The sequence below is a fragment of the Papio anubis genome, chromosome 10, assembly GCF_008728515.1.
Source record: "Papio anubis isolate 15944 chromosome 10, Panubis1.0, whole genome shotgun sequence".
Lineage (NCBI taxonomy): Eukaryota > Metazoa > Chordata > Mammalia > Primates > Cercopithecidae > Papio > Papio anubis.
Genome location: NC_044985.1, coordinates 89,944,303 through 89,969,700, shown reverse-complemented (window position 1 = coordinate 89,969,700; position 25,398 = coordinate 89,944,303). Strand labels below are relative to the sequence as shown.

General features: G+C 40.1%; 1 protein-coding gene and 1 pseudogene across 7 annotated transcripts in view; one reads left to right on the top strand and one right to left on the bottom strand.

The window, feature by feature from the left end:
- Positions 1 to 25,398, top strand: part of INO80D (INO80 complex subunit D) — a 96,196-nt gene that overhangs the window by 37,922 nt on the left and 32,876 nt on the right. For all 7 annotated transcript variants that reach the window (XM_009182862.4, XM_009182856.4, XM_009182861.4 and 4 more), the window contains exon 6: positions 21,947 to 22,171. In XM_009182862.4, coding sequence (XP_009181126.2) covers positions 21,947 to 22,171 — 225 coding nt within the window. The remainder of the gene's footprint in view (positions 1 to 21,946; positions 22,172 to 25,398) is intronic.
- LOC101000888 lies at positions 4,820 to 5,245 on the bottom strand (annotated as a pseudogene).

Sequence of the window (25,398 nt, the reverse complement as noted above, 5' to 3'; positions counted from 1 at the left end):
GTACCTTCCTCATTGGAAAGCTGTTTGGGTATACTGACAGCTGTCTTCGTTTTTTTTCCCCATGTTATGTCTTCGGAAAAGAAGCATTTGTCTAAGATCTGTAGAAGTTGAATGCACATCTCCTTCAATGATAGTAAGAAAACCAATTTTTTTAGGAGACTGCTTTTAGCATTCTACAGATTCACTTGGTGCAGTTTGACAATACCAAGATAGATCCTTGTCTGTGGGGCCAAAATATGACTCACTCACTCAGCTAACTATTTATTTAAAATGTTGTGGTTTGAATATTCAGCAATGTAGAGGGAGACCAGCTATCTGTGATGGTTTTTGAATTTATAGGATTAAAAATATGATTCGTTAGTACACCTAGATGTGATTAGGCTTAGGGAACTGATCGACTAGAGACTAATCTGTACACTAAAATGCCAGCTTAGCTGAGAAATATAATCATCAAGTAGTACAAATGGTCACTGAACAAAACTGCACAGGAAGCAAATTATCAGAAGCTTATTTGGATATGGAATTAGAGCAAGTAGGGTTAGTTGGATTTTAGTAATGGTCAGTGTCTTAAATTATAATAACATGATGCATCTATTCCAGTCTTGGGATTTATCTCCCACCTAGTTGTTCCTGCCTTACTTACTCCCTAGATAGTATTGGAGAATGTTACACCTTTTTTTTCTTATGTACGCTGAGGTTCCATTTTATGTGTCATTCAAGACTGTTTCCTTACCATTAGCAGGTTCTTTCAGATACAGCACAACAGAGTCAATTGAGCTTAAGCTTTTCAGTTACAGATACCATCAGTCATACTTTCTAATGGTAATTCGTATCAACTTAATTTGACTTGTGATGTTTTGGGTTAATTTTACAAATCCAGCAAAAACCTGTTACATGGGAAATTATTAATAAATGGTAGTTATCATTCTTAATTTAATTCTTAAGGTAACCTTGACATCAGTATAGGCAGTATATGCTACTGATTGGGAACAATGTATATTCTATTCTGCCTTCTATTCTTGCAGAGTTATCAAATACTTCTTTTGTTGTTTTAGATTTGTGGCCATCCTCATTTTTCTTTATCTCTGTAGCATGTTACTTTCTTGGCCACTTTCATAACTTGCTTCCTCTTTGATTACTATGATACTCTGCTCTCCTGGTTCTTTTCCTTTACTCTGTTTTCCTCCCCCCCTTTTTTTTTTTTTTTAACAGATACTTATCCTTACTTCGTGCCCAGCTGTTGTTTTCATCTTTTTCCCTTCATTCTTTTCCTTCACTCATTCATTTTTCATTCATTTGTTCATTTACTTATTCAGCACATTCTTATTGGGCTCTTATTGCGCTCCAGTCATGGAGCACTCTATATTTTTAATGTTGGGCAAACATGTTGGTTTACCCACGCGTCTATTCCTGTAACTCCACATTTGTATCCGCCACTCTGATCTCTAAGAGGAATCTCTGTCCTGTATTTTAATTAATGAATTAATTCATTCGTTTATTTTTTGAGATGGGAGTCTTGCTCTGTTGCCCAGGGTAGAGTGCAGTGGCATGATCATAGCTCACTGCAGTCTTGAACTCCAAGGCTCAAACGATCCTCCCCCTACAGCCTCCCGAGTGGCTGGAACTACAGGTGTGCACCACCACAGTTGGCTAATTTTTAAATTTTTTGTAGAGATGGGGTCCTGTTATGTTACCCAAGTTGGTCTTGAACTTCTGGTCTCAAGGGATCCTCCTGCCTTAGCCTCCGAAAGTGCCGGGATTATAGGCATGAGCCAACATGCCTGACCTGACCTGTATTTTAAACTTCTGTCTTTATTCCAATTTCTTGTTGCAGCTACCTGTCATTTGTTGTACCTTGCTGTATTTAAGTGTAGTAGAAAATGGAGAGCTGTAGAAAATTGGCCCTACCTGGCTGAGCGCAGTGGCTCATGCCTGTAATCCCAGCACTTTGGGAGGCCGAGGTGGGTGGATCATGAGGTCAGGAGTTCGAGACCAGCCTGACCAACATGGTGGAACCCCATCTCTACTAAAAATACAAAAATTAGTCAGGTATGGTGGTGCACGCCTTAATCCCAGCTACTCAGGAGGCTGAGGCAGGAGAATTGCTTGAACCCGGGAGGCGGAGGTTGCAGTGAGCCGAGATTGCGCCACTGCACTCCAGCCTGGGTGACAGAGCTAGACTCCATCTCAAAAAAAAAAAAAGGAAAATTGGCCCTACCTATGCTGTTCATTATATCTTCAAGAGGGTGTTGCCATTCCAAATGCCTCAATTAGTTCATTGAGTTTTTGAAAGAAAAACTGCCAGTGGTCTGGCCACCAAGTTTGTGCCTAAAGAACCTTTTTGTGAGTTTTTTGCTAATGCAGGATTGTACCATAAGGAATTTTTTTGTTTGTTTGTCTTGAGTCAGGGTCTTACCCTGTCACCCAGGCTAGAGTGTAGTGGTGAGATCATAGCTCACTGCAGCCTTGACTCTCTGGACTCAAGTGATCCTCCTGCCTCAGCCTCCTGAGTAGCTGGGACGACAGGTGCAGGCTACCATTTTGAAATTTTTGTGGAGATAGGGTCTTACTATGTTGCCAAGGCTGGTCTCAAACTCTTTGCCTCAAGGAGTCCTCCTGCGTTGACCTTCCAAAGTATTGGGAGTACAGGCATGAGCTGCTGTATCCAGCCCTAAAGGATTTTTTTTTTTGAGGTGGAGTCTTGCTTTGTCGTCCATGCTGGAGTGCAATGGCACGATCTCAGCTCATGGCAGCTTCCACCCGCCAAGTTCAAGTGATTCTCCTGCCTCAGCCTCCCAAGTAGCTGGGATTATAGGCACCCGCCACCACGCCTGGCTAATTTTTGTGTTTTTAGTAGAGACGGGGTTTCGCCTTGTTGGCCAAGCTGGTCTCAAACTCCTGACCTCAGGTGATCCACCTGCTTCAGCCTCCCAAAGTGCTAGGATTACAGACGTGAGCCACCTTTTAACTTGCTTTTCCTTTCTTTGATTCTCTTTATTGTTGTTTTTAATTTCATTGCTTTGTATTCTAATTTCTATTATTTCCTTCTGCTTGTTTTGAGTTTAATTTGCTTGTCTTTTTGTAGTTTTTAAGGTGACAGCTTAAAACAGTTGACTGAGATCTTGATTGTTTTCTAATATTGACTCTTCATGTTATATAATTCCCTGTAAACACTGGTTGGAGCTGTGTCCCACAAATTTTAATAAGACATTTTCATTTTTACTCAGTTAAAAATACTTCTTTTTTGAGACAAGGTTTCACTCTGTCACCCAGGCTGGAGTGCAGTGGCATGATTACGGCTCACTGCAGCCTTGACCTCCTGGCTTAAGAGATCCTCCCACGCCAGCCTCTTGAGTGACTGAGACACCTGGCTAATTTTAATTTTTTATTTTCTTGTGAAGATGGGGTCCCAAACTCCTGGGCTCAAGTGATCCTCCCGCCTTGGCCTCCCAAAGTGCCAGGATTACAGACATGAGCCACTGTGCCCAGCCCCAAAATGCTTTGTAAATATCCCTTTTGATTTGTTGTTTGATCCATGGGCTATTTAGAAATGATATTTAGTTTTTGAGTATTTTGGGGTTTCCCAGATACTGATTTCTAGTTTAATTCTGTGATCAGAAACCACATTTGAATATAGTATTCTATAAATGTAAATGAGGTCAAGTTGGTTAATAGTGTTCATGTCTTCTACATCTGTGGTGATGTTTTTCAAGTCATTATATCAATTACTGAGAAAAGGATCTTGAAATCTCTCTTTGTGAATTTGATTATTTCTCCTTTTGAGCCTGTCATTGTTTATTTCCCATATTTTGTATTTCTGTTATTAGATGCACAATTGTTTAAGATTGTTTTGATGAAGTAGCCTCCTTATTATTATAAAATGGTCCTCTATATCCCAGTAACAGTGTTTTCTCTAAGATCTTTCCTTATGTAGCATTAACATAGCCACTCCATCTTTCTTTTGATTAGTGAAAGCTTGGTATCTTTTTCAGTCCTTTTGCCTTTAACCTGTTTGCATCTTTATATTTCAAGTGAGTTTCTTGTTGGCAATGTATTACTGGATCTTGCTTTTCTATCTCCTCTGACAATCTCTGCTTTTTATTTGGAATATTTTTTTTTTTTTTGAGACGGAGTCTCGCTCTGCCGCCCAGGCTGGAGTGCAATGGCCGGATCTCAGCTCACTGCAAGCTCCGCCTCCCGGGTTCACGCCATTCTCCTGCCTCAGCCTCCCGAGTAGCTGGGACTACAGGCGCCCGCCACTGCGCCCGGCTAGTTTTTTGTATTTTTTAGTAGAGACGGGGTTTCACCGTGTTAGCCAGGATGGTCTCGATCTCCTGACCTTGTGATCCGCCCGTCTCGGCCTCCCAAAGTGCTGGGATTACAGGCTTGAGCCACCGCGCCCGGCTGGAATATTTAGACAACTTAAATTTAATATGATTATTGATACTATTGGGTTTAAATTTACTGTCTTTTGTATTTGTCTTGTCTATTCTTTGTTCTTTTCTCCCTGTTTTTTAAATTATTTTTTATGATTGTATTTTATCTCTTTCATAGCTTATTACCTGTACTCATATGCTTTGTTTTTGTAGTGGCTGTTGTAGGGTTTTTTTATACATTTTTAATTACCACAGTCTACCTTCAAGTGTTAAACCACTTCACGAGTAAGAACCTATAACAGTTTCCTTTCATTCCTGCCCATTTAATTTCTCTACTCTGACAGTGTCTGCTTTTTATTTGGAGTGTTTGGACCATTTGAATTTAATGTTATTGTTTATATTACGGCATTTATTTATTTAATTTTTAAGACAGAAACAAATATCTAAAACTGTACCCTCTGGAAGAACCGCTTGTTCTTGCCCGTCTTATATCTCTCTTTGAGTTGACCTTGCCCTCCCATTGGGCCTTGTGTTTAAGAGCAGGATCTCTGAAGACATCCTTGTGGATGACAGTTTTGTGTAAGGGGATATCCACAGGGTACATTGTAGGCGTTAAGACGATGTAGTTATAAACCTTCACAAAAGACTCGATCTTTGACCTCCTAGTAATCTTCTTTTTGCCCATGGCAGCTGTCACTTTGCAGGGATAGCGATCAATTCCAACCACGAGAGCCTGGATGTAGGGGCAGTCTGAGGTGCCATCATTAATGTTCTTTATGATGACAGCTTTGTGTTCAGCCAGAATAGTGCTGGCCAGGACCAGCACCACTTTCCCAGGTTTCATGCACTTGCCCATTTTGACAGCAACCACTGAGGGCTACAACAGAAAGGAAGGCTATTATTGCATTTATGTCTAACATGTTAATTCTTCTTTAAATGTTTTAGTATAATTCACTAGTGAAGCCATCTGGTTTTGGGCTTTATTTTTTTGAGACAGAGTCTCACTCTGTCACCCAGGCTGGAGTGCAGTGGTGCGATTTAGGCTCACTAAACCTCCTGAGTTCCAGTGATTCTCCTGCCTCAGCTCCCTGAGTAGCTGGAATTACAGGCATGCACCACCACGCCCGGCTAATTTTTGTATTTTTAGTAGATATGGGGTTTTACCATGTTGGCCAGGCTGGTCTTGAACTCCTGACATCAAGTAATCTGCCTGCCTTGGCCTCCCAAAGTGCTGGGATTACAGGTGTGAGTCACCACGTCTGGCCCTGGGCTTTTTTTTGTGGGAAGTTTTGTGATTACTCTTTGTTATATGTTTATTTATGTTTTTTCTTGAGTTAGATTCAGAAGCTTGTGCCTCTCTAGGAACTTGTCCATTTTTTATCTAAGTTTTTGGCATACAGTTTTTAAAAATGACATTCCATTATAATATTTTTTGTTTCTTGTTTTTTTTTTTTTTTTTTTTTTTTGAGACAGAGTCTTAATCTGTCGCCCAGGCTGGAGTGCAGTGGTGCAATCTTGGCTCAGTGCAACCTCCACCTCCTGGGTTCAAGCGATTCTCCTGCCTCAGCCTCCCGAGTAGCTGGGATTACAGGCATGCGCCCCACATACCTGACTAATTTTTGTATATTTAGTAGAGATGGAGTTTCACCATGTTGGCTAGGCTGGTTTTGAACTCCTGACCTCAGGTGATCTGCCCACCTCGGCCTGCCAAAGTACTGGGATTACAGGGGTGAGCCACCCTGCCCGGCCTCATTTTTCTTTCTTTAAGTTAGATAATGTATATTCTTTTATTCCTAATTTATTACTTTTCTTTTTTTCTTGGTTAGTGTAGGTTAAAGGGTTGTCAATTTTATTGACCACTTATATTTCATATATATTCACATATAAACTGTACAATATGCGGCCTTTTGTTGTTGGAGAACATAGTTTATATAATTTTAGTCCTTTCAAATTTATTGAGACATGTTTTATGCTCTTGTAGAGAATCTTTTATATTGCACTTGAGAAGAATGCGTATTCTGCTGTTGGGTGGAATGTTTTTAGATCTAGTTGTTTTATGGTGTTCAGTTTTTCAATTTCCTTGCTGATCTTCAATTTTATTCTGTTATTTGGAGTAGGATATTGCAGTCTCCCAACTATTACTGTTAAATTGTCTGATTCTTTCTTCAATTCTGTCAGTTTTTGCTTCATGTATTTTGGGACTCTGTTGTTAGGTACATGTATGTTTGTAATTACTGTATTTTTCTTAAGTATTGATACTTTCATCATTATAAAATATCCCCTCTTCATCTCTAGTGGCATTTTTTGTTTTGAAGTCTACTTTGTCTTGATGTTAGCATGGCTACTCCAGCTCTTTTCTAGTTGCTGTTTGCACGTATATCCTTTTCTGTCTCTTTACTTTCAGCCTATTTGTGTGTGAATAGTAGGATATATATTCTTTTCAATGGCAACATGGAGTATACTCCAGATGGATATTTAACCTCACAAGAAGTTTAATAGTTTTTGAAGTGTTTGTGCAATTTTATACTTGTACCAGCAATGTATAAGAATTCTATTTTCTCAATATCCTCTCCAACATTTGGTGGTGTCAGTCTTTTTAGTTTTAGGTATTCTAATAAGGTGTGAAATGGTTTCTTATTGTCATTTCACTTTGCATTTTGCTGCTGTTTACCTTTCATGTGTTTATTGGCCATTCAAAGATCTTTTCTGGGAAATGATTTTTTCAAGACTTGTGCCCCCTTTCTAATACATTTTTTAAAAATTATTGATTTGTCATAGTTAATTATATATTTTGGGTACAAGTCTTTGGTACATATATATTTTTGTTGTTTTTTAGAGACAGGGTCTCACTCTGTTGCTGAAGCTGGAGTGCAGTGGTACAGTCATAGCTCACTGCAGACTCAAAGTCATGAGCTTAAGTGATCCTCCTGCCTCAGCCTCCTATTTTATTTTTTGTAGAGACAAGGTTTTTCTATGTTGCCCAGGCTGGTCTCACATTCCTGGCCTTAAATGATCCTCCTGCTTTAGCCTCTGAAAGTGCTGCAAATACAGGCATGAGTCACCATTCCTGGCCTACATATATGTTTTGAGAGTGTTTTTTTTAGTCTGTGACTTGAGTTTTTATTTTGTTAAGGATATCTTTTTTATTTTTGAAGATTATTATTACTATTTTTAAAATAATAGAGACAAGGTCTTGCTATGTTACCCAGGCTGAAACTCCTGGCCCTAAGTGATCCTCTCACCCCAGCCTCCCAAGGTGTTGAGCTTATCGGCATGAACCACCTCACCTGGCCTGTTAATAATATTTTTTTGATGAGTACAAGTTGTTAATACTAAAAAAGTCCAGTTTATTACATTTTTTCCTTTTATGATTACTACTTTCTGTATACCGCTTTAAAAATCTTTGACCATTCTAAAGTTGTGGAGGTTTTTCACCTCTGTTGTATTTAGAAACTTTGTAGGTTTAACTTATCTTTAACATTTATGTCTGTGACCCATTTTATATAATTTTTTGTGTGTACTGTGGTTGGGGTCAAAGTTTTTTATTTTTATTTTTTGAGATGGAGTTTTGCTCTTGTTGCCCAGGTTGGAGTGCAATGGCTCGACCTTGGCTCACTGCAACCTCCACCTCGTGGGTTCAAGTGATTATCCTGCCTCAGCCTCCTGAGTAGCTGGGATTACAAGCATGAGCCACTACACCCAGCTAATTTTGCATTTTTAGTGGAGACGGCGTTTCTCCATGTTGGTCAGGCTCATCTCGAACTCCTGACCTCAGGTGATCTGCCCACCTCGGCTTCCCAAAGTGTTAGGATTACAGGCATGAGCCACTGCCCCTGGCCAAAGTTTATTCTTTTATATGGCTATCTAGTTGTTGCAAAAGTACTTGTTGAAAATACTTTTATTTCCTATTTATTTGCTGTGGTGCCTTTGTGACAAATTAATTAAGCATATTAGGTGTGAACCTATTTCTGAAGTCTTTTCTGTTCTATTGATTAATTTTTAAATTTTTAGACTACTTCCAGACTTATTTACTTAGTTAATTGTGGTTATAGAGTATCTGTAGAAATTCAGTGGTTTGAATCCTACAACATAGTCATTTTTCACAATTATTTTGACTATTCTAGGTATTTTTTATTTACACACAAATTTTAGAATCAAATTGTCATTTTCCACTAACAATACTATTGTGATTGTGGTTTTTATTATAAGTTGATTTGTGGAGAATTTACATTTTAACAATATTAAGTCTTCCAATCCATGAATATGGAATACTGCTCTAGTTTAGGTCTTTTAAAATTGTCTTCATTAGAGTTAAATTTTTGGTGTGACAGTCTTGCATATATTTTATTAAATTTATTTCAAAGTATTTTGCTTTCAATGCTGTTGTAAACCGATTTTTTTTATGATTTTATTTTTCATTTGTTTGCCACTTATATGTAGAAATAATTTGTTGTTAGGTTGAATTGTCAATATGTATTGCAATTTTGATAATTTACTTATTCTAACTTTTCTGGGTAAATTCTTTATGATTTTCTCTGTAAACAATCATGTCATGGTGAATGACAGTTTTACTTCCTTCCAGTCTTTATGCCTCGTATTGCTTTTTCTGGCCTTATGTACTGGCTAAGATTTTCAGTAAATTATTGAATAGAAAGAGTGAGGATGGACATAATTGCCTTGTTTCCTTTATTTTGGGTAAAATATCCATGAAATTTTGGTTTAAAGTAATTTTTTATTTTTAAGAGTTTATTTATTAAATAAAATTTTGAGGCCGTGCCACTGAGCCCAGAACCAAGAGACTAAGCCATAGCTGGAACATCATTTATACATTTCTTTTTTTTTTTTTTTTTTTGAGACGGAGTTTTGCTCTTGTCACCCAGGCTGGAGTGCAATGGCGCAATCTCGACTCACCACAACCTCTGCCTCCCGGGTTCAAGTGATTCTTCTGTCTCAGCCTCCCAAGTAGCTGGGATTACAGGCATGTACCACCATGCCTGGCTAATTTTGTGTTTTTAGTAGAGACAGGGTTTCTCCGTGTTGGTCAGGCTGGTCTTGAACTTCCGACTTCAGGTGATCTGCCCACCTCAGCCTCCCAAAGTGCTGGGATTACCAGCGTGAGCCACCGCACCCAGCCCCTTTATACCTTTCTTACACAACTTTTGTGTGTCATAAGTCCCACCTTTGGGGTCCTTGTAAGTATGAGTCTGTCATTTATCATGTTTTTTCTTTTTGTCACACAAAGTGGCTTACCTACTTATTTGCATGGTAATCCTTGGTTTTATAGGTTTTGGACTTATCCTGGAAACTCAAATTTAGCTACGTTAACTTGTTAGGATGATAATTTATATCAGCAAGTACTTTGAAATCAGCCTACCTCCTCTCTTTTTCTCTCTGCTTCTACCTTTAGCTTCAGTTTTGAGTTCATTTGTTTGTTTGTTTGTTTGTTTTCTGAGACAGGGTCTCACTCTGTTACCCAGGCTGGAGTGACCTTCCAGGGTCAAGCTGTCCTCCAACCTCAGCCTCCTAAGTAGCTGGGACTACAGGTGTGCACCACCACGCCTGGCTATTTTTGCATTTTGTTGTAGGAATGGGTTTTGCCATGTTGCCCAGGCCACTCTCGAACTCCTGGGCTTAAGCTATCCTCCCACCTAGGTCTCCCAAAGTGTTAGGATTACAGATGTGAGCCACTGTGCCTGGCCCAGGTTTTTTCTATTTATCGTTTATTTACTTTTTGATGAGCAGTTAGGGGAAGAGATCTCCTCTACTTCCTATTGGGACCAACAATGCATTCATAAATATATTTTACCTAGTATGTAGTTGCTTTAGAATGGTAAGTTCTCTTCGTATATCTAAACTACCATATGCTGTCAAGTGTTTCTTTCTCTTTTTTTCTTTTAGAAGTTTTATCAGGTAACTTTTTTTACCCTCAAGGTCAAAGAAGAACACAATTTATTCATCTTTATACCTCAAATATTCAAAATATTCTTTTTTTTTTTTTGAGACGATCTTGCTCTGTCACCCAGGCTGGAGTGCAGTAGCCCAATCTCAGCTCACTGCAAGCTCCGCCTCCTGGATTCTCACCATTCTCCTGCCTCAGCCTCCTGAGTAGCTGGGACTACAGGTGCCCGCCACCACGCCCTGCTAATTTTTTGTATTTTTTTAGTGGAGACGGTGTTTCACTGTGTTAGCCAGGATGGTCTTGATCTCCTGAAATCATGATCCACCTGCCTCAGCCTCCCAAAGTGCTGGGATTACAGGTGTGAGCCACCGCACCTGGCTATACCACAAATATTCTAATACACAGATCAAAATAGAATAAAACAGATGACTAGTAATTTTATTTCCATATTATTTGTACACATTTATGGGGTACATATGCAGTTTTATTTTGTTTTGTCTTTGAGATGGAGTTTCGCTGTTGTTGCCCAGGCTGGAGTGAAATGGCACAATCTCGGCTCATCGCAACCTCCCGGGTTCAAGCAATTCTCCTGCCTCAGCCTCCTGAGTAGCTAGGATTACAGGCATGCGCCACCACGCCAGGCTAATTTTGTATTTTTTTTAGTAGAGACGGGGTTTCTCCATGTTGGTCAGACTGGTCTTGAACTCCTGACCTCAGGTGATCCTCCCGCCTCGGCCTCCCAAAGTGTTGGGGTTATAGGCATGAGCCACCGTGCCCAGCCATGTGCAGTTTTGTTATGCATAGATTGTGTAGTGATCAAGTCAGAGCTTTTAGGGTACCAATCACCTGAATGACATACGTTGTACCTATTAACCAATTTGTCATCATCCTCTCCTCTTCCACCCCCTCACCCTTCTGAGTCTTCATTTTCTATCACTCCACTCTCTACGTCTATGTGAACATGTTTTTTAGTACCCACTTATGAGTGAGAACATGTGATACTTGTCTTTCTGTGCCTGGCTTGTTTCACTTATGATAAGCCTCCAGTTCTACATATGTTGCTGCAAAAGACATGATTTTGTTCTTTTTTTGGGCTCAATAGCATTCTGTTGTGTATACATGCAACACATTTTCTTTATCCATTTGTCCACTGATGGACACTTAGGTTGATTCTATTCTTTGTGATTCTGAATAGTGCTGTTATAAACATATGAGTGCTGATATAATTTTGATACATTGACTTATTTTCCTTTGAGTAGATACCTGGTAATGGGATTGCTGGATTGAATGGTAGTTCTATAGTTATATTTTTACTTTGAGAAATCTTTATACTGTTTTCCATAGAGGTTGTACTAATTTAGATTCCCACCAACAGTGTATAAGAGTTCCCGTTTCTCCACTTCGTAGCCATTATCTGTTATTTTATGTCTTTTTAATGATAGCCATTCTAACTGGGTTTACTTGTTATCTTTTTGTGAATGACTCCCAAATCTGTTTTTTTTTTTTTTTTGAGACGGAGTCTTGCACTGTCACCCAGGCTGGGGTGCAGTGACATGATCTCGGCTCACTGCAAGCTCCGCCTCCCGGGTTCACGCCATTCTCCTGCCTCAACCTCTGGAGTAGCTGGGACTATAGGCGCCTGTCGCCACGCCCAGTTATTTTAGTAGAGACAGGGTTTCACAGTGTTAGCCAGGATGGTCTCGATTTCCTGACCTCATGATCCTCCCACCTCGCCTACCCAAAGTGCTGGGATTACTGGTGTGGGCCACCGCGCCCGGCGTGAATGACTCTTAAATCTTTTACTCATGTCTAACGATAAATCTTTTGAGTTTGAACTGCTTGTTGGATATTTCTCATCACGTATTTGGTCAATACCTTAAATTCAGCATTTCTAAAACTAAACTCATTATTTTTCTTTTTTTTTTTTTTTTTTGAGAGGGAGTCTCGCTTTGTCGCCCAGGCTGGAGTGCAGTGGCACCATCTCGGCTCACTGCAAGCTCCACCTCCCGGTTTCACGCCATTCTCCTGCCTCAGCCTCCCAAGTAGCTGGGACTACAGGCGCCCGCCACCTCGCCCGGCTAGTTTTTTGTATTTTTTAGTAGAGACGGGGTTTCACCGTGTTAGCCAGGATGGTCTCGATCTCCTGACCTCGTGATCCGCCCGTCTCGGCCTCCCAAAGTGCAGGGATTACAGGCTTGAGCCACCGCGCCCAGCCAATATTTTTCTTAATATGTTTGCCTCTTTCTGATTCTCCTATTTTTATTAGAGGTATTACCATTTTGCTGTTTGGTTGTCTTAATAAAGTAAATTAAAATGAATTTCATTTGGAGAAGTTCATGTCATGCCTTGAGATTATGGACAAGCCTGGAATCTTAGAATATCAGGTGTAGAATTTGCTGCTCTGTAGGGTTGTTAATAACATTTTAGTAATAACAATGTCTGTATTTATATTGTCACTTCACAGTTATCATTTCTCTCCTTTTTCTTAACAATCTTGGGGGGTAGGCTAGGTGTATCTCATTTCACAGATATGGAAAGTTAAAGAAGGAAGGGAACAAACACATACTGAGAATGCACTAGGTGCCAGGTTTTGTCACTGCTAAATGAAGGGAAACTGGCCTTTCTCTTCTGTTTCCTACTCTTCATCAGCAACCAGGTTTGAAATATCGTTGTCATTGATCTTAGAAGTGGGAAGCATCCTGGAGATGTTCTAAATTATGTCCTTGCAAGGGTTGGCCTGTGGACCTGTGTCAGTCTACAAACTGCTTATTACTGGTCTGTGATAGAATAAGTGTGGAAATTATGAATAAGCTTTTGAAAATTGTGTAATCATGTAACATGCCTCAGCATTCAAGTGCGTCTTTCTGCACTTAACTTGAGAAGCACTGATTTAGTCCTTCCATTCTGCAGTAATAGCATCTTTTTTATTTTTACTTTTTCCGTTTTCCATAGGTTATTGGGGTCCAGGTGGTATTTGGTTACATGAGTAAGCTTTTCAGTGGCGATTTGTGAGATCTTGGTGAACCCATCACCTGATCAGTATTCACTGCGCCCTATTTGTAGTCTTTTATCCCTTGCTCCCCTTCCTCCCTTCCCCCCAAGTCCCCAGAGTCCAGTGTATCTTGCTTATGCCTTTGGGTCCTCATAGCTTAGCTCCCACATATCAGTGAGAACATAGGATGTTTGGGTTTCCATTTCTGAGTTACTTCACTTAGAATAATAGTCTCCAGTCTCATTCAGGTCACTGCAAATGCCATTAATTCATTCCTTTTTATGGCTGAGTAGTATTCCATCATACACACACACACACACACACACACACACACACACACACACACCACAGTTTTCTTTATCCACTTGTTGACTGATGGGCATTTGGGTTGGTTCCATGATTTTGCAGTTGCGAATTGTGCTACTATAAATGTGTGTGCAAGTATCTTTTTCGCATAATGACTTCTTTTCCTCTGGGTAGATACCTGGTAGTGGGACTGCTGCGTCAAATGGGAGTTCTTCTTTTAGTTCTTTAAGGAATCTCCACACTGTTTTCCATAGTGGCTGTACTAGTTACATTCCCACCAGCAGTGTAGAAGTATTCCCTGATCACCACATCCACGCCAACATCTACTGATTTTTGATTTTTTGATTATGGCCATTCTTGCAGGAGTAAGATGGTATCGCATTGTGGTTTTAATTTGCATTTCCCTGCAAATCAAATTTGCAATCAGTGATGTTGAGCATTTTTCCATATGTTTATTGCCCATTTGTTTATCTTCTTTTGAGAATTGTCTATTCATGTCCTTAGCCCACTTTTTTTTTTTTTTTTTTTTGAGTTGGAGTCTCACTCTGTCGCCCAGGCTGGAGTGCAGTGGCACCATCTCGGTTTACTGCAAGCTCTGCCTCCTGGGTTCACGCCATTCTCCTGCATCAGCCTCCCAAGTAGCTGGGACTACAGGCGCCCACCACCATGCCCTGGCTAATTTTTTGTATTTTTAGTAGAGACGAGGTTTCACCGTGTTAGCCAGGATGGTCTCGATCTCCTGACCTCGTGATCCGCCTGCCTTGGCCTCCCAAAATGCTGGACTTACAGGCACGAGCCACTGCGCCCAGCTGAACATAGCCCACTTTTTATTGGGATTGTTTGTTTTCTTCTTACTGATTTGTTTGAGTTCGTTGTCAATTCTGGATATTAACAATATCTATATATTGTTATATCTATATATCAATATCTATATATCCTTTGTCAGATATATAGATTGTGAAGAGTTTCTCCCACTCTGTGGGTTGTCTGTTTACTCTGCTGACTGTTCCTTTTGCTGTGCAAAAGCTCTTTAGTTTAATTATGTCCCAGCTATTTATCTTTGTTTTTACTTCATTTGCTTTTGGGTTCTTGTCATGAACTCCTTGCCTAAGCCAATATCTAGAAGTGTTTTTCCAGTGTTAGAATTTTTATAGTTTCAGGTGTTAGATTTAAGTCTTTAATTGACCTTGAGTTGATTTTTGTATAAGGTGAGAGATGAGGATCCAGTTTCATTCTCCTACACGTGGCTAGCCAATTATCCCAGCACCATTTGTTGAAAGGGTGTTCTTTTTCCACTTTATGTTTTTGTTTGCTTTGTCAAAGATTAGTTGGATGTAAATATTTGAGTTTATTTCTGGGTTCTCTATTCTGTTCCATTGGTCTATGTACCTATTTTTATACCAATACCATGCTTTTTTGGTGACTGTGGCCTTATAGTATAGTTGGAAATCAGGTAGTGTGATGCTTCCAGATTTGTTGTTTTTGCTTAGTCTTGTGTTGGCTATGTGGGCTCTTTTTTGGTTCCTTAGGAATTTTAGAATTGTTTTTTCTAATTTTGTGAAGAATGAGGTGGTATTTTGATTGGGAATATGTTGAATTTGTAGATTGCTTTTGGCAGTATGGTCATTTTCACAATATTGATTCTACCCATCCATGAGCATGGGATGTGTTTCCATTTGTTTGTGTCATCCATGATTTCTTTCAGCAGTGTTTTGTAGTTTTCCTTGTAGAGAGAGGTCTTTTGCCTCCTTTGTTAGGTATAATCCTAAGTATTTTATTATTATTATTTTATTTTGCAGCTATTATAAAACGGATTGAGTTCTTGATTTGATTCTCTGCTTGGTTGCTGTTGCTATATAGAAGAGCTACTGATTTACATATGTTAATCTTGTATCCAGACACTTTGCTGAATTCTTCTATCAGTTCTAGGAGCTTTCTGTAGTCTTAATGGATTTCAAGGGTAAACGATCAGATCGTTGGCAAACAGTGACAATTTGACTTCCTCTTTACTGATTTGGATGCCCTTTATTTCTTTCTCTTATCTAATTGCTCCAGCTAGGACTTCCAGTACTATGTTGAAGAGGAGTAGTGAGAGTGGGCATCCTTGTCTTGTTACAGTTCTCAGAGGGAATGCTTTAAACTTTTCCCCATTCAGTATTTTGTTGGCTGTGGGTTATAGATGGCTTTTATTATATTGAGGTATGTCCCTTGTATGCCAATTTTGCTGAAAGTTTTAATCATAAAGGGGTGCTGGATTTTTTCAAATGCTTTTTCTGCATATATTGAGATGATCAGGTGATTTTTGTTTTTAATTCTGTTTATGTGGTGTATCACATTTCTTGACTTGCTTATGTTAAACCATCTCTGCATCCCTGGTATGAAACTCACTTGACATGGTGAATTATCTTTTTGATAAGTTGTTGGATTTGGTTAGCTAATATTTTGTTAAGGGTTTTAGCATCTGTGTTCATCAGGGATATCGGTCTGTGGTTTTCTTTTTTGGTTATGTCCTGGTTTTGGTATTAGGGTGATGCTGGCGTCATAGAATGAATTAGGGAGGGTTCCTTCTTTCTCTATCTTGTGGAATAGTGTCAAAAGGATTGGTACTAATTCTTCTTTGAATGTCTGGTAGAATTCTGCTGTGAATAAGTCTGGTCCTGGAATGGTTTTTGTTGGTAATTTTAAAATTACCATTTTAATCTTGCTGCTTGTTATTGGTCTGCTCAGGGTATCTAATTCTTCTTGATTTAAGCTAGGAGTGTTGTATTTTTCCAGGAATTTATCATTTATCTATCTCTTCTAGGTTTTCTAGTTTATGTACATAAAGGTGTTCATAGTAGCCTTGAATGATCTTTTGTATTTCAGTGGTATCAGTTGTAACATCTCCTGTTTTGTTCCTTATTGAGGTTATTTGGATTTTCTCTCTTCTTTTCTTGGTTAATCTTGCTAATGGCTTATCAATTTTATTTACCTTTTCAAAGAACCAGCTTTTTGTTTCATTTATCTTTTGTATTTTGTTTGTTTGTTTCAGTTTCATTTAGTTCTGCTCTGATATTGGTTATTTCCTTTCTTCTGCTGGGTTTGGGTTTAGTTTGTTCTTGTTTCTCTGCTTCCTTGATGTGTGACCTTAGAATGTCAGTTTGTGCTCTTCCAGTCTTTTAGATGTAGGCGTTTAGGGCTATGAACTTTCCTCTTAGCACTGCCTTTGCTGTATCCAAGAGGTTTTGATAGGTTGTGTCATTATTGTTGTTCAATTTGAAGAATTTTTAAATTTCCATCTTGATTTTGGTTTTGACCCAATGCTCTTTCAGGAGCAGGTTATTTAATTTCCACGTATTTGCGTGGTTTTGAAGGTTCGCTTTGGAGTTGGTTCCCAGTTTTATTCCACTGTGGTCTGAGAGAGTGCTTGATATAATTTCAATTTTCTTAAATTTACTGAGGCTCGTTTTGTGGCCTAGCATATGGTTCTATCTTGGAGAAAGTTCCATGTGCTGTTGAATAGAACGTGTGTATTCTGCAGTTGTTGGACAAGGCCTTTTACTATTATATAATATCCCTCTTTGTCTCTTTTAACTGCTGTTGCTTTAAAGTTTGTTTTGTCTGATATAAGAATGCTACCCCTGCTTGCTTTTGGTGTTCATTTGCATGAAATGCCTTTTTCTGTGCCTTTAAGTTTATGTGAGTCTTTATATGTTAGGTGAGTCTCCTGAAGGCAGCAGATAGTTGGTTGGTGGGTTCTTATCCATTCTGTGGTTCTGTATCTTTTAAGTGGAGCATTTAGGCTATTTACATTCAATGTTAGTATTGAAATATGAGGTACCATTGCTTTCATTGTGCTCTTTGTTGCCTGTGTGCTTTGGTTTTTTGTTTTTTGTTTCACTTTCTAACTTGTATTTTTGTTTTATAGGTCCTATATGATTTGTGCTTTAAAGAGATTCTGTTTTGATGTGTTTCCAGTATTTGTTTCAAGATTTAGAGCTCCTTTTAGCAGTTCTTGTAGTGGTGGTTTGGTAATGGTGAATTCTCTCAGCATTTGTTTGTCTGAAAACGACTGTATCTTTCCTTCATATGTGATGCTTAGTTTTGCTGGATACAAAATTCTTGGCTGACAATTGTTTTGTTTAAGGAGGCTGAAGATAGGGCCCAATCCCTTCTAGTTTGTGGGGTTTCTCTTGAGAAATCTGCTGTTAATCTCATAGGTTTTCCTTTATAGATTACCTGGTGCTTCTGTCTCACAGCTCTTAAGATTCTTTCCTTCGTCTTAACTTTGGATAACCTGGTGACAATGTGTCTAGGCAAAGGTTCCCAGGTCAATGGAGTTGTGTATTTAGGAGGATTATGGCTGCCTCTGCTGAATCACGTATGTTGTCAGGGAAGTGGGGGAAAGCCAGCAGTCATAGACCTCACCCAGCTTCCACACAATCTGAAGGGCCATCCTCACTCCCACCATGCCCCACCTAATAGCCCAGTCTGTTTCCAGGCAGTGGGTGAGCAGGGCTTGAGAACTTGCCCCAGGCTACCTGCCTCCCAGCTGGGAAAGAAAAGGGCTTTGGTTCTTTCCCCACCTGTGGAGTCTGCACACAGGATTTGTGGCCTCCCCCACATTCTGGCCAGGAGGCTTCTCACCCAGTTCAGATTGTTACAAAGTTCAGCTGGAGATTTCCTTCTCCCTGTGGCATTTTCCCCATGCCTCTGGCTGCCCTCCCAAAAGATCTCTGTGATGCCAGGCAGGAATGACCTGCTTGGGGAACCAGTGAGCTCCCGGAACCTTTCCCGCTGCTTCCTCTACCCCTGTATTTTGCTCAGCTCTCTAAATTGACTCAAGTCCAGGTAAGGTCGGAAACTTCTCCTGTAAACCAGACCTTCAGTTTCCCCAGCGCGGGTGTGTGTTCGGAGCAGAGGATCTCCCTTTCCTACTTCTGCAGTTTGGGCACTCACAGTGTTTGGAATGTCTCCAGGTCCTGCAGGAGCAGTCCACTTCCTTCAGAGGGTCTGTGGGTCCTCTTGGGATTCCTGGTTTGTTCTTGCAGTTGTTCTGGAGCTAAAATTCACTATGCAAGCCTCTGCACTCTGCTCTGTCTGTCAGAGCTGCAATCCAGTCCTGCCTCTCATCAGCCATGATGATCACTTCGCTATTTTAAGCCAGTCCTGGGGGTAAAGCGCCATCTGGGGCACACGCAGTGGCTGCGCAGCACAGGAGGCAGGCAGGGCCATGCAGCTGTGGCAGTGCTGTCCTAAGAGCGGGACTGGAGCCAGGTGACACTGAGGTGGTGATAGCAGTGGCAGGGGCGCAGGTGCATCTTTTTAAAGTAACAATTTTGGCAACTGATTATCGACCCAAGCTTTGCCTTCCCTTCAAGACCTGCCTTTCCTTTTTTGTATGAATGAGACTTCTATTTTCCTAGTTATGCAGATTCTGAGCCATTGAGTCATTGACTTTCTAATCCTTCATACTGAGTCACCAAAGTGAGTTAGTTCAATTATGATAATGGCCGTTATATGTTTTTTTGTTTGTTTGTTTTGTTTTGTTTTTGAGATGGAGTCTTGTTCTGTCGCCCAGGCTGGAGGGCAGTGGCTTGTGATCTTGGCTCACTGCAACCTCTGCCTCCTGGGTTCAAGTAATTCTCCTGCCTCAGTCTCCCAAGTAGCTGGGACTACAGGCATGCACCACCATGCCAAGCTAATTTTTTTTGTATTTTTAGTTCCTTGTTTTATACATTATGTTTCTGTTCTTCTTCCCAGTCTTTGCTGGTGGAAACTGCTGCCTGCTTATTGTCCCTTCCCTGGTCCTTGCCAGCTGACAAAGCTTGTCTTTATACATGTCTTTATGCATGCAGATTGCCTCACGCTCTCCAGTCCTCCTCCTTCCATCCTAGCATGGATCCTTGTTATCTCTTTCCCGGAGTTTTACTCTTCTCTCTCTTCTTCCATTGATTTTATATCTGCTGCTGACTGTAATCATTGTCATGGCACACCTCTGTGATTGTGTTTTCTTAACAATTACAAAGCTTAGCAGTTAGGAGTGCAAAATTTAAAAAATTACAAGTCTCCTGCTTTGCCTGTGGAATAAAGGTTAAACTCTTTAATTTGATATTTAAGTTTAGAAAGCTAACCTTACCTATCATTATTCCCTTATAGACCCCTTACCTTAGCCACACCAAGCTACTTACATTCTTGCTCTTCACCATCCTGTCTATCTCTGTATCTTGGCTTACGTTTTCTGTTTGTGTGAGGTCCTCTTTCTTCAGGGTTCATTTCTGCTGTCACCTCCTCTGCAAAGCCTTTCTTTTCTTCCAGCAGAGTTTTTTATTTATTTATTTATTTTGTTGAGGCAAAATCTTGCTCTGTCACCCAGGATGGAGTGCACTGTTGCTGTCTCAGTTTCCTGCAACCTCCACCTCTCAGGTTCAAATGGTTCTCCTGCCTCAGCCTCCTGAGTAGCTGGGATTATAGGAATACACCACTACACCTGGGTACTTTTTATATTTTTAGTAGAGACAGGGTTTTGCCATGTTAGTGGAACTCTTGACCTCAAGTGATCTGCCCACCTTGGCCTCCCAAAGTGCTGGGATTACAGGCGTGAGCCACTGCATCCAGGCCTTCCAGCTGTCTTTCCAGTGAACTTCAGTAACACCTTACCCTGACCTCTGTTGTGATACTTTACTGTTTTCTGTCTTGTGTGAAAGATATTTATCACACTTGCTAGCTCTACGAGAACTCGCAAGTGTAGACCTTCTGTCAGAGGTCAGGGAAGAATTCAAAATGAAGAATCCTGGGCCCCATACCATGGAGATCTCTGTTTCAGTAGATTTCGGGTAGCTCCTAGGAGTCTGAAACTTTTCAGTGCTCACAGATTTTTCTGATTTGTGGTCAGATGTTTGAATCATTGGCCTGTCTGCCCCACTGTTTTTGTTACTGATTTTATTCTTTTTTGAATTGTTTTAACTTTTGATAGGTGTTTATCTTGTCTAAATTGCATTGCAAACTCTTCGAAATGTTGGTCTCTCTTCTGTAGTGCTGAGCGTAATAGATAAACAGTAAATGTTGAATGTTGAGTAAATGAAAAGATTGAAGTAAAATCCTTCCATTTGTAGATCTGTAGTAAAAACTATACTGATGAGAATGTGCTTCTCAGGAGAGATACTAAGTAGAAGTTTATAAAGTAGGCTGTTATAGGCTATGCTGAAGGAAAGAATAATAATATCACTTAAGAGAAACCAAGCAATGAATAGCAGAAGATTGGTAAGATAATATATGGTCCATGGTGTCACATGTGTGGTATTTACTTATGATAGAAGAGAAAGAAGCTAAAATAACAGGTCAGTTTTCAAGTCCAGAGTGCATTCTCCCTAACGGTAAAAAGTAAGATCACATTTGTTCCATAAAAAAGTGGCCTTTTAAACCTTGCTGGTGGTAGACATTGCTAACTAACCTCAGCACTCTTTCTCGTTGAGCTTAGATGTTCCTTCAGCATCACTTCCACGTAGCATTTAGCCAGGACACCAGTTAATCACATTATTAGCATGTGATGGAAAATCCTGTATGTAATCCCTGACTTATTAAATGCTGTCTAGGATACTTCCATAGTTAAAAAAAAACACATGGTAGAAAGCTGTGCGCGATGGCTCACGCCAGTAATCCCAGCACTTTGGGAGGCCGAGACAGGTGGATCACGAGGTCAGGAGATCGAGACCATCCTGGCTAACATGGTGAAACGCCGTCTCTACTAAAAATACAAAAAAATTAGCTGGGCGTGGTGGCGGGAGGCGGAGCTTGCAGTGAGCCGAGATCACATGAACTGCACTCCAGCGAGACTGTCTCCACCCCGCAAAAAAAAAAAAAGTGGTAGAATCGATGCTATCCCTACAACCAAATTTCTTTAGGTGGTTAGCAAGAAAAAGGTAGTTAAAAACCAGAATGTTTAAAAGGGCAGCTCTTAGATAATAAACTGTTAGAATTCGCTGCCCTATTTCTGGTATGACCTGTCTTTTATGAAATTATGCTGTTTGTTTCCTCATAACTGTCATGTCATTTACTCAGACATTTTAGTAAGTAAAGGTAAAGAAATGAATTTTTCCTCTAGAGTCTCTAATCACTTAAAATTTAGAAGACACTGGCATATTAAGTGTCTACCGATGCCATGCTAAGAAGGCTGTTTCTGAAAGCACTGGATTAACTCTGTCCTTATTGTTGAAATACTGTACTTATTTCAGCTCTATTGGAATTCTCTTACTCTAATTGTGTGAAGTATGTGCTCACATGCCACAAAAGTTTTAAACCTGTGCATTCGGCCACAGTTCCTAATTCTCTTTTCCCCTGTCTAAAATGAGCCTAATGTAACCAGTTTTTCATTTCTCTCCCTGCACTTTCCAGGTCAGATGATGATGATGCGGAGAGTAGGAGCTCCAGGGTGACCCAACTTTGCACTTACTTTCAGCAGAAATATAAGCACCTGTGCCGCCTGGAGCGGGCAGAATCTCGTCAAAAGAAATGCCGGCATACATTTAGGAAAGCTTTGCTGCAGGCGGCCAGTAAAGAACCAGAATGCACTGGTCAGTTAATACAAGAACTGCGGAGAGCTGCATACAATCGAACCAGGTTAGAGCCACAGCAACCTATTCTTAAGGGACTCATCTCAGTTTGCTTTCTTTATTTTGTGAGAGGATAGTTGAGGCACAATGGGAGATGGCCACTAAGTCACAAACATTTAAGCATCGTGTTTTGGTTTTCTTGCTTTGTTAAAGTGCTGCAGGTGTCAAAATAATACTGCCATGAGCTAACAGTAAAATTAAAGCATTGCTAATAGTTTGCTGAAGTTTGATTAGAATTTATTCATTAAAGATTTGAGAATGTTACCTGGCTTACCAAAAAAATACAATGCTTAGAAATTTCATGTTATTTAAAAGTAACATTTATAGATTTTTAACTACAAAAGTAGTATTTTATGTTTATTTACTTGTGTTATTTGAGTTTCTTTTCAGTGTTGGTTTTCGTTTTTTGTTTTTAGAGACAGGGTCTTGCTCTGTTGCCCAGGGTGGAGTGCAGTGGTGCGATCATAACTCACTGCTGAGCTCAAATGATCCTGCCACCTCAGCCTCCTGAGTAGCTGGGACTATAGGCACGTGAAAGCGTACCCAGCTGATTAAAAAATTTTTTTGTAGAGATGAGAGTCTCCCTATATTGCCCAGGCTGGTCTCAAGTGTTGGGATGCTGATTAAAAAATTTTTTTGTAGGGATGATCGTCTCCCTATATTGCCCAGGCTGGTCTCAAGTGTTGGGATTAGAATGGGATTAGAGGTGTTAGCCACTGTAGCTGGCCTTTTCAGTCTGTTTTCTGTTAATATTTACATTACCTCACAGATTATTTGTGTAAGTATTTTATTACATTGATTTTTTTTTTAAGAAAAAATTCCTGGCCGGGCGCGGTGGCTCAAGCCTGTAATCCCAGCACTTTGGGAGGCCGAGACGGGCGGATCACGAGGTCGGGAGATCGAGACCATCCTGGCTAACACGGTGAAACCCCGTCTCTACTAAAAAAAAAAAATACAAAAAACTAGCCGGGCGAGTTGGCGGGCGCCTGTAGTCCCAGCTACTCGGGAGGCTGAGGCAGGAGAATGGCGTGAACCCGGAAGGCGGAGCTTGCAGTGAGCTGAGATCCGGCCACTGCACTCCAGCCTGGGCGACAGAGCGAGACTCCGTCTCAAAAAAAAAAAAAAAAAAAAGAAAAAATTCCTTCTGTTTATAATGCAGATACTTGTTTATTGTGGAAAATTTTAAAAATACACAAATAAGAAGGGAAAAATCTTCATGTTGTCATTCACAAGACAGAATGAGCACTGTTAACATTTTGATTCTGTTTCCTTCTAGTCTTTGTGTGTGTGTGTGTGTGTGTGAGCGTATAAATTTTCCACTGAGCCATGTGTTTATATTAAAAAGCAAAATTGAGATCATGTTCTCTACATTATTTTCGTTTATTTCCATAAATGCTTTTGTTCGTTTATCACTGAATTATGACCACTTTCTCATGACATTAAGTCTTAATTATTAATTAATTACATTAATTCTCATGACAATAGTTTGAGTTTTCTAGTTTTCCCTCAAAAGTATACCGTAGCCATTTCCCTGTGTTCTTCAAGATTCTTTTGAAAACATGATTCATCATGTTTATATAATATTCCATTCATGAAAATCTGTATATCGGAAATGTAGAGTTATCTGATATTTTAGAAATTTTGGCATATTACCGTTTTGGTGGTAATGGTGAAAACCTTAGTACAGTAATACCTTAGTTTATATTAAATGTTTATATAAAATGTTTCAAAAATCCAAAGTTATATTTTCTAAACTGATTACAGAATTCTGTTATACATATATAAACATAAAATATCTTCTATATAAATATATGTAGTATCTGTTGTGTATATATAAATACATATTTATATAACAGAATTTTGTTTTTTATATATATTTTAATTATGGTTATTTTTCTTTTTTTTTTTTCCAATTTTTTTGAGATGGAGCCTTTCTGTGTAACCCAGGCTGGAGTGCAGTGGCACAGTCTTGGCTCATGGCAACCTCCACCTCCCTGGTTCAAGCGATTCTCCTGCCTCAGCCTCCCAAGTAGCTGGGATTACAGGTGCCTGCCATCATGCCAAGCCAATTTTGTATTTTTAGTAGAGATGGGCTTTCACCATGTTGGCCGGGCTGGTCTTGAACTCCTGACCTCAGGCGATCTGCCTACCTTGGCCTCCCAAAGTGCTGGGATCACAGGCATGAGCCACTGCCCCTCCTGGTTATTACTTTTAACTGAAATACACATTTAAAACACTAAATTGAATTTTAAAATTTCAAAACATGGCTGGGCGCACTGGCTCACACCTGTAATCCCAGCAGTTTGGTAGGCTGAGGTGGGTAGATCACTCGAGATTAGTCTGGACAACGTGGTGAGACCCCATCTCTACTAAAAAATACAAAAATTAGCCAGGTGTGGTGGCGTGTGCCTGTAGTCCCAGCTACTAGGGATGGTGAGGGGGGAGGATGGCTTTAGCCCGGGAGGAGGAGGTTGCAGCGGGCAGAGATCATGCCACTGTGCTCCAGCCTGGGCTATAGAGTGGGACTGCTTTCCAAAAAAAAAAAAAATTCAAAATATTGTCTTACTTTAAGGAAGTAAAGTTCAATTCTGATTCTTTTCGTTGTTGTTCAGACAAGGTCTCCGTCTGTCGCCCAGGCTAGAATGCAGTGGCGTGATCATGGGTCACTACAGCCTCAACCTCCTGATAGAAGGCCAGCTTCTTTATTGAGTTTATTATTTATTATTTCTTTTTTTTTTTTTTTTTTTGAGACAGAGTCTCACTGTTGCCCAGGCTGGAGTGCAGTGGTGGAATCTCAGCTCACTGCAAGCTCCGCCTCCTGGGTTCGTGCCATTCTCCTGCCTCAGCCTCCTGAGTGACTGGCACTATAGGTGTCCACCACTACCCCCCGCTGATTTTTTGTGTTTTTAGTAGAAACAGAGTTTCACCGTGTTAACCAGGATGGTCTCAATCTCCTGACCTTGTGATCCGCCCTCCTTGGCCTCCCAAAGTGCTGGGATTACAGGTGTGAGCCACTGCACCTGGCTATTTTTTATTATTTCACACATTTAAAAAAATTTTTTTTTCTTTTAAGGCTAGTCAAGTGAAGCAGTGGGAGTGGAGAAGGAAGAAAGAAATCTGTAACTGGTTGTGATAAATTACTTGTAAACACCACTGCACGTGGACCAGCCTATTTCACACTTTTTAGTTATTACATTTTCTTTCTTTCTTTTTTTTTTTGAGACGGAGTTTCGT